This window comes from Marmota monax, unplaced genomic scaffold (assembly GCF_021218885.2).
Source record: "Marmota monax isolate L192 unplaced genomic scaffold, Marmota_monax_Labrador192_F-V1.1 WCK01_AAM20220418_F8-fsc00009, whole genome shotgun sequence".
Taxonomy (NCBI): domain Eukaryota; kingdom Metazoa; phylum Chordata; class Mammalia; order Rodentia; family Sciuridae; genus Marmota; species Marmota monax.
In genome coordinates, this window is record NW_026694710.1 from 13,764,802 (window position 1) to 13,777,342 (window position 12,541).

The 12,541-nt window shown below is 36.8% G+C and overlaps 1 protein-coding gene across 2 annotated transcripts in view; it reads left to right on the forward strand.

Moving 5' to 3' along the window:
- Window positions 1–4,107: 4,107 nt before the first annotated feature.
- The window catches only part of Kcnip4 (potassium voltage-gated channel interacting protein 4), a 500,726-nt gene continuing 492,292 nt past the window's right edge, over window positions 4,108–12,541 (forward strand). Inside the window, exon 1 of one of the 2 annotated variants that reach the window (XM_058572393.1) lies at window positions 4,108–4,329. In XM_058572393.1, the coding sequence (XP_058428376.1) occupies window positions 4,230–4,329 (100 nt within the window). In that variant the 5' untranslated portion in view covers window positions 4,108–4,229. The remainder of the gene's footprint in view (window positions 4,330–12,541) is intronic. The other variant, XM_046423834.2, reaches the window with a different exon arrangement.

The window sequence follows — 12,541 nt, forward strand, 5'->3', positions numbered from 1 at the left end:
ACCAAGTCTCCATGTCCTCATTTGTAAGATGAGAATGAAAGTCTTTCTTATGCTCAAAGAGTGATTTTAAGAATGGGATGGTCCATGTATTTCATCCACTGTTTGGCAAAACATACTCATAGAGATTAAGTAACATTTACAGATATTATTGAACCTATCCTTACAAAAGTCCCCTGAGTGAGGTATATTGGCTGTTTTTAAGACTGGCAAACTGAAGTTCAGAGATCTAAGATAACTTGAATGAGGTCTGTTCTTGAATCAGTGCTCAGTTCTCTTTTTTCTGTTGATACTCTTTCTCTTATAAAAGGGACTGCAAGGCTCTAAAGGAATAAAATATATATTGGGGTAATGTTTTAGTTTGATTTCAAGCTGTGACTCAAATAAGAGTTGCATATGTATGGCTAAGTCACTTTAACTATTTAAAGGCAATGTTTTTCAGTTGAAAATTAAGGGATGGAAATGGGTGCTGTCCAAGGTACTTCCACCTTCCAATGTTTTGAAGATGTTTTGGACAGGCAGGGAGAATTTCTCTGACACCTTCTTTGTGTTGCTTTCTTTGCTTGGAACTGTAAATCACATTCACATTATACACTGACGATCGAGCACAGCCAAGTTGTCACAGTGTGAAGTACTCATGGTTCATCCTAAGGAGAAGCCCAAAAAATTCGCTCCCAGATTCCTCAGTGCCTTGGAGTGGGACCTCCTGATAGAATGTACAGAAAACTCACAAGATAATTTTATACTCTTGATAAGAGAGGAGCAGGTTCTGCTGGATCAGTTAGAGAGCAAGGGGATTTTTAGGGAAGGAAAGAGTACAGTCAGATAACTCATTCAATAACTAGTCCCTGCCTCTTAGGTGCCAGGCACTATTCTCCATTTGAGAATACCACAGTGAATCAAATTGGAAAAACAGACCAACAAACTCTCTGCCCTCAAAGGCAGCATTCTGAATTCTAGCAATTCTAGTAGAAGTTGATATTTGATTAAGAAATATATATGCCAGGTAATAACAGTACTTTGGAGGACATAATGCTGGTACAGAGCACAGTGACACAGGATCAGGAGAAGGGGTGTGGTAATATGTAGTGTGGTGAGCAAGGGCCTCTCTGTTGTGGGGATTTTGAAACCAATATTTGAATAAAGTCACTGATTCATGGGATCTTATATTGGGATAAGTATCCCAATAGAGGAAACAGCAAGGGCAAATGTCCAAGGTCATGAGTATGCATAAGGAAATGAGACTGCCAGGCCTGGAAGAACAGCACAGCACCAAGGGGACCCACAGTTGTGACATCCAGAAAGAGCAGCAAGACTCTCACTCACTCTGGTTTTTTTTTTTTTTTTTTTTTTTTTTTTTTTTCAATAGCTCCCTGCCTACACACCTTCTGTAACCCACGAACATCAACTTTACAGGTGAACACATAGGATTCGACCATTGACATTTGTTTCTGGGACATGCTACATGACTGTACAGAGTTCAATGTGGTAAAAAGACAGAAAAAAACTCTTTTGGAGACCACAGGTGATACAGTTTCAGTAATAATATTCCTGTGAATGATCAGGAAGGAAGAACCATGGATTCAATTAAATACTAGTTTGGAAACACTTCATGTTCCACAGTTACTGGGGTTAATGGATTAATTAGAATGTCACAAAGCAGTCTGGAAGGATCATTTGGGGGTATAACCTTCATCTTGTGCTAATAAGTACTTATACCATGGTTTGGATTTTTAACTTATTTAAAGCTGTGTAGAATAATGGCAAGAAATAACAGGCTTTGTGCTAAACAAATCAGAATTTGAATCTTGGTGTGACCATTCATCAGCAGTATGACCTTGAAAATGCTGCTGTAATGCTCTGAGGCTTAGTGTTTTCTCTGTAAGTCTTGTCTATAAATACTTCCAGAGTGGCTAGGAGAAAGCAATGTTTGTGCCTGATCAATGGTGACTATTCCTATTCAATACAAATCTATGGAGTATAAATTGTCCCCCATGTAGGCATTGTGGGTTTGTTAGGTAGGCAAGAAAAACATGATTTCTGTCTTCCAAAACACCATTTAGAGGACAGAATGTACACTCAAGCAACTATAATACAGAGTTACCATCAAAATACAAAAAAGAAGAGATTTCTTCCAATACTGGTTGTGGAATTTTCATGAGAGTTTTAGGAACTTGACAGGCAGAAATGTGGAAAGGTTTTCTCCAGATAGATTAGTTGAACAAAACCCTGGGGATGGAGATGCCCTGAATTAGTTTGGAATAAGGAGCAGATATGTCAAGTAGAGTATATGGACAGAAGTAGGACCAGTGAAGTACAATTCCTGAGTACTGGGAGACCAGGATGCCTTGCGAAGGAGTTCTGACTTCATTCAGTAGGTTAACAGGGAGCCATAGAAGGTTTTTGATTATGAGAATAATCTGAGGGTTGAATTTCAGAATGCTTACTTTGGCAACCCTGAAAAGTTTGAGAAGGAGCATGGAAACATTTTTAATAAAACTGAGAGCTAGTACTGTTTGAGCAGGTTGCTCTTTTCCAAAAGTTTCATTCATTAATTCTCTCAATAGTCTCTTGAACTTGATGCTATTATCATATCCCTTTTTACAGAGGAGGATATTAAGTCCAGGGATATTCAGTAACTTATCAAAAGACGCATCACTAATAAGAGGTCCTAGACATGAATCCCAGCAGTCTGGCTCTAGAGTTCATATTCTGAACCATTCTGCTGCACCACCTCAAAAGCCAGCTAACTGAGTGTGAAGGGTGTCTGTCTTTGCCTGATCTCTTTAGCTCTCTTTGGCCCTCAGTTTGCTCACCTATGAAGCTTTTTAAGAAGCTTTCTAGCTCTTGTTTTTACTTTTTCTTCAGTCCAAGGTTTTAGTGCGGTCTTGATCAATCTATTTGGGAAGTACAGGAGGAAGAAAAAGTAATGAAAGTTGTGCAAGAGAGAGACAGAAACTTCAACAAGCCTCTATTCCCGCCCCCTCAAAGTATTATGGCTCCAAAATTATTTAAATCGAATTTTTTATAAAAAGAATAGGAATTACATATTACAATATGTGTATATATTGGTGTTTTGAATACCAATGGACAAAGACATAAGGAGGTAGCTGGTAAACTCTAAAGTATTATGAACACATTAAGTCCCAAGTTTTCAATTCTATGAATATTTCAAGGACACTGACATAGGTGTGTTAAAATAGATTGGAGGTAAAAATCTAAAGTTTCTTTTTCTTACATATTATTACATTAATATTATTAACATCCTATTATAGTGTAATCATATAATTATTTTATAATTATATATTATCTTCTATGTTTAAGTGTTTGTAGGTGTTTCACATCTGGGACTTTGGTACAAAATTAAGAAAACATTAGTTCATCACACTCATGCTTTGAATCAGTGTCGTTACTTAAACCAGCATCTTCGTTCCCAGTGACTGAGACTTGAACATTAGGTAAGGCAATTCACTGAAAAGAAGAAAGTCAATAATGAAGGACTCCCTCAAGCCTCTTTCCTGTCCACACTCAGCTCGTTGGAGTGAAATACACACTTTGATTTTCCTGTTTCTGCGACAGCTCTACGGTGCGCGGCACTGCCTCCAGCGTTTTCGGGTGTCGTGTTTTTGCAAACCAAAGTGCTCGGTGCTGGGATGGGTCTGAGGCTAGAGTCGGCCCTCTGTCAGTTCCCGCTGTTGCCTAGGCAACCAGCCAGCGGCGGGAGCAGCAGCGGGAGCGGCGTGCAGCGCGTAGTCCCGGGCAGCCCAGCCAGCTCGGCCCAGCATCGCGTTTCCTCGGGAAGTTCTTGTGACCTCCCGGGTCCTCGGGTGATCTGCGAGTTACTCCATGCGTGGCTGTCTTCTGTGTAAGAGTGATAACGAGGAAGCTGATAATTTTGACAGGCCTGACTTTATCGGCTGCCCCTGCTGGCCTCTGCTCCAGCAAACGGGATGAATGCATTTTTCTCTCACTCACGCCCTTTCTCTCCGGCTCCCCATCTCCCTCCTCTCCCTCCTCTCTCTCCTCCTTCCTATCTCTCTCTCTCTCTCAACCTCTCTCTCTCTCTCCCTCTCCCTCTCCCTCTCCCTCTCTGTCTCTCTCTCTTCCTCTCTCACGCTCTCCTCCTCCCTCTCCGGCAGTAGCCTTCTTAATGTAGTTTAATGGCTTTACAAAGAAAGCCAGTCAGAGGAGCACTTCTCAGTGGCTTTGGTCGGACCATGACCTAGCTGACCATGAACTTGGAAGGGCTTGAAATGATAGCAGTTCTGATCGTCATTGTGCTTTTTGTTAAATTATTGGAACAGTTTGGGCTGATTGAAGCAGGTTTAGAAGGTAAGGGAGTGCTTTTTAGTGACTTCTAAAATCTCTGTTTTGCAGCAAAAAAAAAAATTATTTAAGTGAATGTTAAAAGGCACCTGAAAATGAGATCAGAGAAATGTGACTCTGGGGTGGAGAGGAAGAGAGGCAGGATTTTCAACATAGGGAAGACTAATAAAATAAACTTTTTTTCAAGTTGCAGTAATGTTTTCACAGCAAAAGAACATTAAAACTAGAGGAGCACTTTGGATCAAAATGTTAGAAACAATAATCAGGAAATTAATGGTTTATAATGGATATGTCTGCTTATTTTGAGATCATTTAGTCCGTATGAATGTTAGATTTTTATGTTTAACACCCCCTTTTATTATGTCAGCAGATTTTGACTATGTTGCAAAGTGCACTTATTTCTTGCTATGTAGATACATTCATCAAATGGGAATGATATGCATTTACAGTTTCCTATGGTTTAAGATTGTAGCCTAACAATGACAAGATTTTTATGATTGTCTCTAGAATTGTTTATAGTATTACCCATTTTACATTCTAACAGAGAGGCTAAGGGAAAGAGAATCTCCAACTCCTATGACAGATAGATTTTGACATAGATGCCAAATAGCCAATTGTTTTTCAAGTGTTGCTTTTTATGCTCATTAGAGGCTCATTCTCTTGTTCTTAATAGTCTTCTCTCTTTTTGAAAAATAAGTGTGTACTCGCTTGTATCTTTTCCTAGGCTGAATGTTTCGCTGAGTAAATGTAGACTTATTTTCTTACTACTCAGAATACATTTGAGAGTACGTTTGCATTCAGCCACTCCTTTCTGTAAAGTTGGCAGTGTAATTTATGAAAGCATTGCCCGATGATGTTTGGCGTAGTTATGTTTTATGTTTTGGGATTCTTCACGCTTCAAATTTTAAACTTGAACAAAGCACATTATCAGTGTATTTACATCTACAACTAATCCAGCCCTCTAGAGAATGGCTGCCACAATGTGGCATAAACAAGATTGCTTTACAGATAGCAAACACCAAATTAAAGTAAGTGTGTCACTCTGATGTAGGTTACCAGAAACCTACATTTGTAACTCATTGAAAGGAGGGGGAAGGTGACGGTGGGTGGAAAGCAGGGTTTGTTGAAGTAATTTTAAAGGAAGTTTGCAAAATGCATTTACATTTGCAGCCTTCTCATAGGGAAACATTTGTTTTGTAGTTCTAAGAAGAGGATAAAATCTAAATTCTGGAAATGGTCACTGCTCTTTAAAAATGACTCTGTTTTATCCATCCTCATGAAATCAGTAGCTTGGTTTGGGTTCTTTGTTTATTAGTGTGTGTTATTTTACCTGCTGAATGTGACTGGGACGTCCCATTTTAATGCACTGGGTTTTATTTTCTTGGAGACTTCCAGCTACATGGAACAGTTTCAGAATTCATTGCTCTGTTGAGGGACTTTTGTCTTATTTCATGGAGGATGTGTGGTCATCCCTTGTCTTCTCATGTTGAGGGTATTTACTATGGATTTTGTGATGACACCTACTCTGGTATTGGTTATATTTTATTTTATTTTCCAGGAGCACAAATATTCCCTCTCTCAAAAAAGAACTTGTAGTTCCTTCCAAGGGCTGCTAACCTTTATGAAATTATTTATTGTTTCTTTTACTTATTACTTATATTAAAAGCTGTACTGGTTTGTGTGAACAGTTTTTTTCTTGTATTTTGTATTTTATAACATGAGAATTTTTCCAGGCCAACACTGAGTTAATAGTATGGAGAGAATGTGCTCTCTCTTAAGCATCAATATAAACCCATATGTGATTTGTGGAGTTTTTCAGGAAGTATTTGTACATGGTAAAATTTTGATAATCACATTAAGGAAGAATCACCCTTAATGTGTAAAAGTTGGTAGAAAAGGAAAAAAAAAAAGCAATAATGCCTCTCCATTTTGAAGTCTGTATATGATTTACCTTAAAGTGAATTTGAGAGTCAAACAACCTTCAAAACAAGATTTAAGTTGACTGCACTCTTTGCTTGCTGAAGATTAAATATAAATGAATAGACGAACACATCTTATATAGTTTATGTGCATACTATAAAGTTTTAGCCTAATTTTAATTAATGAAAGGATAAATGATATTTAAGATCAAAATGTCATTTTCATAGATTTCTCAAACTTTATTAAGAAAAACAAATATGGATGATCATTTCATTCAGAATTATTTTCACATAAGATTTCCTTTCCCACTGTTTTACATATCTGAGTTGGAGAGACATGATTTCTTTCATCTTTCTTATTTCTGTCTGCTCAAGTATCCTAGTAAAGAATTTGTGTATTACATAGACTTGGTTAAAGAATAATGAAGATGAATTTGAATGTTTTCCCAAAATGACTAAAACTTTTTATATCACCTTGCAATTGGTGTACAGTATGTAGGCATCACTCAGAATGTCATTTTTTGTATCATTATATAAGTAATATACATTATAATATATAAGTAATATACATTATGTTATGTTCTGAAGGTCATACAAAATGCAATATTTAAAAAATGCGGTTATTATCTTACTTTTAATATGTGTAGAATAAATGTGTTTCAAAATAAATGGGTAATTCAAAAATCTGAAATATTTGTAATTGCTTATCTTTGAGTGCTGAGTTCCCATTCTTTGCAGAAGACTGAGAATTGGGTTCTTGAATCCCTGAGTCCTTCTTTTTCAGTCTGTGTATGATATGCATAACTATATAATGCTACACATAGACCCATGTTGTGTATTTATAAACCAAAAAATTTACACTTAGCAAGTGACATCATTTCACTTGAGAAAACAAAATAATAATTGATGTGGATTCTTAGGCCTCCTCTGCTACTCTCTTGCTTCCAACCTTGGATAAGTCACTTTACCTCTTTAGTTGTCTAAAATGAGAAAACTGTACTTGATAATCTCCATGGAACTTTCCATTGCACAAATTCCATGAGTCTACTGGGTAATTAAAGTTTGATAATTTATGTAACACATATCTTTTCTCATGAAAAGCTATCAATGGCCTACTTTGGAATAGGTATGCAGTGTGACTGTTAGACCAATCCTCCTCTTCAGTAGTGGATTAATTCATCATACCTCCGGGAAATAGTAACTGTATTTCACTAGAATAGAGAAACGTCTTTTCCCTTAGTTCTAAAATTTGACATTTTGGGCTTCTATTTTAGGGATCCTTGTGATTTAGTTTCTCCAAACTTATATATTTCACGTAACAATTAAGCATATATTATGATCTAGTAATTTTATTTTGGGGTAATATAGTTAAACATCAATAAGTTTTCTTTTTAAGAAAAATACTCTTAATACTGTGTTAGTGTGCATGCAAATGATATTGTTAATTAGAGCAAAGTTTTAGGAACAGTGTACAATGTCAGCCAGAGGTCAGTATTTCGAATTCATGGCCTCTCACTACTTAGTTTGAGAAACTCCAGAGCTATTACAGTTTGGAATCTGCCTAAACCCTCACAATAACAAATCACCTCTTTCTCAGCTATAAAAATAAAAGTGGTTTCTGTTAACACATTCCAGGGAGAAATTGAATCAAAATTTTAATGGCAAAGCTATTTCATTATCTCTGTATGTGACACTGGGCTGTGGAAATTTCTACTTTTCATCCAAATATGTATTAAATTTGTTGAAGTAGTTATTGAGTGAAGAAAAACCATCCTTCTATCCACCTAAGTAAAAAACAAAAATTTTAAAGAATGTATTAGTGAATGACTAGAACAAAATCACTTACATTGGTAATTGTCTTCTATAAAATCACAAAAAAGAAATAACACTGATAATCTACATCTTTTTTAGCATAAACATAAGACCTTCTTCAGTATTCATTCAGCTGATTTTATTTAGTTGGTATTTGTAATACATTAACACACGCTTCTTTAAGAAATCTAAATAAGGTATTAGCCATGTTCAAAAAGTTGAATTTTTAGAACTCAACTTTTAGCTCACCTGTACTACTGACAGAAGTGTGGATGTGCTTAATCTGTCAATAAGTTGGACCACCTGGAAAGCAGCAGTGACTATGTATCTAAGCCTTGATGCTCACTGGGAATCAAGAATTAGAGATGACTGGGTTAATTCCATCTGAATTAATTTAGTTGAAATTCATAAAGCAGAGTATTTATTTAATATTTCTCCCATCCTGCTTCCCTAGATATAATGAGATATCAGAGCTGATGTGTGTTTGGAGTATTAGAGAAGTCTCTCTAAACTGTAATGTTTAAGGCAAAACTAATGTATAGGGATTTTAGATAATGTAAACATGAAAATCTCATGTAGTAATGGAATTAAGGGAATACTTTTACCATTTGACATTTTAAGGACCTTTTATGTTAAATGTTTCTTATATTTCAAGAACATTAGTGCTTAAAGGGGGCAATTGGAAGAAGAGGGTGTAGGTAGTGTGTTTAGGGATCACCCCTGGAATACCTGGCATTATTTCGCTTGGATTCGGGTCACAACTTCCCTTCTTATTAGTCATGTGATTTTAGACTGCTACCTGAAATTCGTATTTCTAATTTTTGTTCATAAAATGATATGCCTACAAATAGTATTACTATCTTACTTTGTTGAGGATTTCATATATACTATGCAAGTGTTAGTATATATCATAATATTAAATAGTATAGTAGAGACACATAAATAGAATAGGCTCTTAACACTATAGTATCACATATTTGGTCTTCACCATGGTCCTCTGAAGTAGGTCCTCCCACTTTGGGTACAAGAAAACTTAGACCTGTCAACTCTTTAACCTGATCCAAGATTATTCAGCTAGTGCATCATAAAACTAAAATTCAAACTCAGGACAAGAGCCTCCCTGTAGTATTTTATAATCTTAATTTCCTAGACATTACAACATAACAACTGTCAATAATTTGGTGAAAGGAGGAAAGTATTGTTCTCTTAATGGCCATCTGCAAGACTCTCTTTAACACAATCTGTTGGTGAAACACTTTCATTCATACTGTCTCAATCTGACATAGCATAAAGAATATTATAAAGTCTTTGTGTTAGAAATTACACAAAATCCTATTATGCACTGAGGCAAAAATGGAGAAGAAAGTGGATATAAATATCAATTTTCAGACTGAGCTCAGAGATTATCTGATTGGTCATTGGGTGGTAGGTGGGCTGGCTGGAAGCAGAGGGACCACAAAGGGCTAGGGGTTTGGGGGAAAAAAAGAAATTCAACCCAAGTGTTACTGTGAAAAAGTGAGGCTTGAATCCGGAAGCAAGATTTATTTATGAAATGGTCTGAGATGTATGGAGTAGATTGATTGGAGCATGGACAAATGAAATGAGATGATCGGAGTTATAGCTGGACTTCGATGTGAGTGTATCCAGAATTGATTTAGAGCATAACACAGCCTCGTTTGGGTTTGAAGGCTTGATCTGATGGTTATCAACAGAAATACATATTCCAGCCTTTATCAGCAAGTACAAAGCAAGAAGGATTGCAGTTGCATAAGTTATTGAGAACCAAGTGGAAGGGAGGGATGCAAACGTGACTGTAGTCAAGACTTGTACCGCAGAAACAGGTGGAAGCTGTATTGCAAGGGCCCTTGCCTGAAATTACCACAGCAAGCATGCAAATTCAGGTGTTGTTTATATTTTGCAGATGGATAAACTGGGGTTTAGGAGAGTAATAACCTGCTCAAGGGAGTAAGTGAGGGAATGTAGATTAGTTTTGATATCTTTGTAGTGGCACTGATCCAAATGGCATTCATTATGACTACAGAAGGTAAATATTCCCAAATAGGATAAAGCGTACTTAGATAGACGAAAGTCATATGTAATATATCCTCTTTTTACAGAATATGCCTATACATTTTAAACATTTTTTATTTGAACTTTATGCTTCTAATTCTATATAGAAGCGTTGGTAAGTGTAGATATAATAATGGGCCAAAATTTAGGAGGAGGGGAAAATAAGGGAAGATATGTCAGTAATTCACTTAATAGAAGCTCTGACTTACCAAGGCTCCACAGAATGTAAGAGCCTTCAGAAACCCCCCATGGAAATGGATCATTTCATAGATGAAAAAACTGAGTCCAAGAGACATGAAAAATGTTCTTGTCACAACTATTTTGTGAAAAGAAAAATATAATGACTTATACTCATAAGATAAACTTCAAATATAACCTATGTATCCAAGTTGTAGCTCCCCTGTCTTTCTGATAGTGGACCAATCACTGTAAAGTCCAAAGATTCTAGGGCTTGGGTGATAGTGAAATTGTTTTCTGGCACATCTTTGTTTTTATGAAGAACTTTTAGATTGAAGGACTTAGCCATACCTTGAAATGTTTTCCATCTCTGTGACTTGTCTCCCTAGCTTTGTAGTAGAAAGTTGTCACCACCTGATGGCCTGTTCATTGGCCCAGTGGATGAATTTTTGCAAGGCCAAGTTTCAATTTCAAATACATGTACTTATATATCAACTGAGCAATAGTCCTGTTTGATCATCACACTGTTTCTTCAAAGCAGGAAGCTGAACTCTGATCCCCTCACCTCCCTCACTGCTTGCTCCAAAGCCATCTTCTCACAGAGGCCCACCTTGACCCCTGTCTTCCAAGTTCAGTCCCATTGTTCAGTCTGTTGGAGGCATGTCTTTGAACAGCACTTGAATAGGTTAAAAGACTCATTATCAAGACAAACCTTGCTGCTGAAATTGTACCAATTGTATATTTTGGTTTTTATAGGAAGGCCATAGGGTGTAGCTGCTCAGAGCACAGATGCTGAAACCAAACTTATTAAATAGCAATTGAGTCCCAGGTCTAATATAAATTATTTTGGGGTAATGTAGTTATACGTCAATAAGTTTTCTTTTTAAGAAAAGTACTCTTAATACCACGTTAGTGTGCAGCCAGGGTAGAGAATGAGGGCCTTGGTAAGAGCTGTAACCTTCTGTATCTAGTTTTCTTATCTTTTAAACCGGAGTTGTTCTTATCTTTTAAACTGGAGTACCTTCCTCTCTGTTTTTCCTGTGGCTTGATATGAGTCAGTATTCATGGGCACTTAGTACTCTGCCTACAATTATACTAAATTATTTGTGTGTTTTGCATTATATTCAGGCACCATCATCTTTCCATCTAAAGAGGAGAGGACACTACTCAATGTTTGAAACCAAAAGCTGAATGCTTTGTTTGCTAAGCAGCTGAAAGCTGTGCGTGTTGGATGCAGTCATTCAGAACAAAGGGCTGCTGAGGTCATGCTTAGTTTTAGGCTTTCTGAAGAAGGGTTGGTAAGGAAAAGTTCTCTTTTTTGAATTGGGTTGGGTTTAAAACTGGTTCCATTGGTTCATTGGTTACTTGTTCCTGTAATCAAAGGACAGTCAGCTGTTTCTTGTTTTAAAAAGTATAGTACAGGCACAATATCATGGTAAATAACACTTAAAGTTATTTATTGAGCCAAGTCCAAGGTGCTGGCTACTGTTCTTGACAGTGAGGGTGCAGCTGCAAGCAAAACAGACAAAACCTCTATTCTTTCAAGCTCATCTGCTAAATTTTGAGATACAAACTATAAATAGTAAAAAAACATACAGGAGACAGAACAGTCGTGGTAGAATTTACTTTATTCATTATTTATTGAACGTGTATTTCTCTCCTATGTTCCAATCATTGTTCTAAGCATGGTAGTCAAGTCAAATTCTTGTCCTTTTTATTCTATTGAGGAAGTAAGACAAAAAAATAAATGAAAGCATTTTGTCATGTATAACTGATTAGAACAAATAAATAAATTTATTTAAAAAAAAGAAAGTGATTAGGAGAAATCAAATCGTTCTGTCCCCCAAAAGATGATAAATGAATGTACAGTAATATATAATCCAATATTTAATAAGGGCAAGCACAAAATATTACAAGGGAACAGAAATAGGGTTCTATTACAGAGTAGTCAGGAAAAGCCTTTCTAAAGGACTGAAATATCTACAAATACTTCAAAGAAATGAAATGTGTGGGACAGCAGAATCTGGGACTTAAGGATTCTAGGCAAAAGAACCACTCAATACAAGAGCCTTTGGCTGGAAGTATGCTTGGACTATCCAGGGAACAGAGGTAGGCCCCTGTAGCTGGAGCAAGGTGAGCCAGCCAGGGTAGAGGAAGGGACAATGGAGGGTTAGCCAAAGACTTGTCACACGGGACCATTGCAAAGCCTTTGGGTTACTGGGAAGCCACTGAAGAACTAA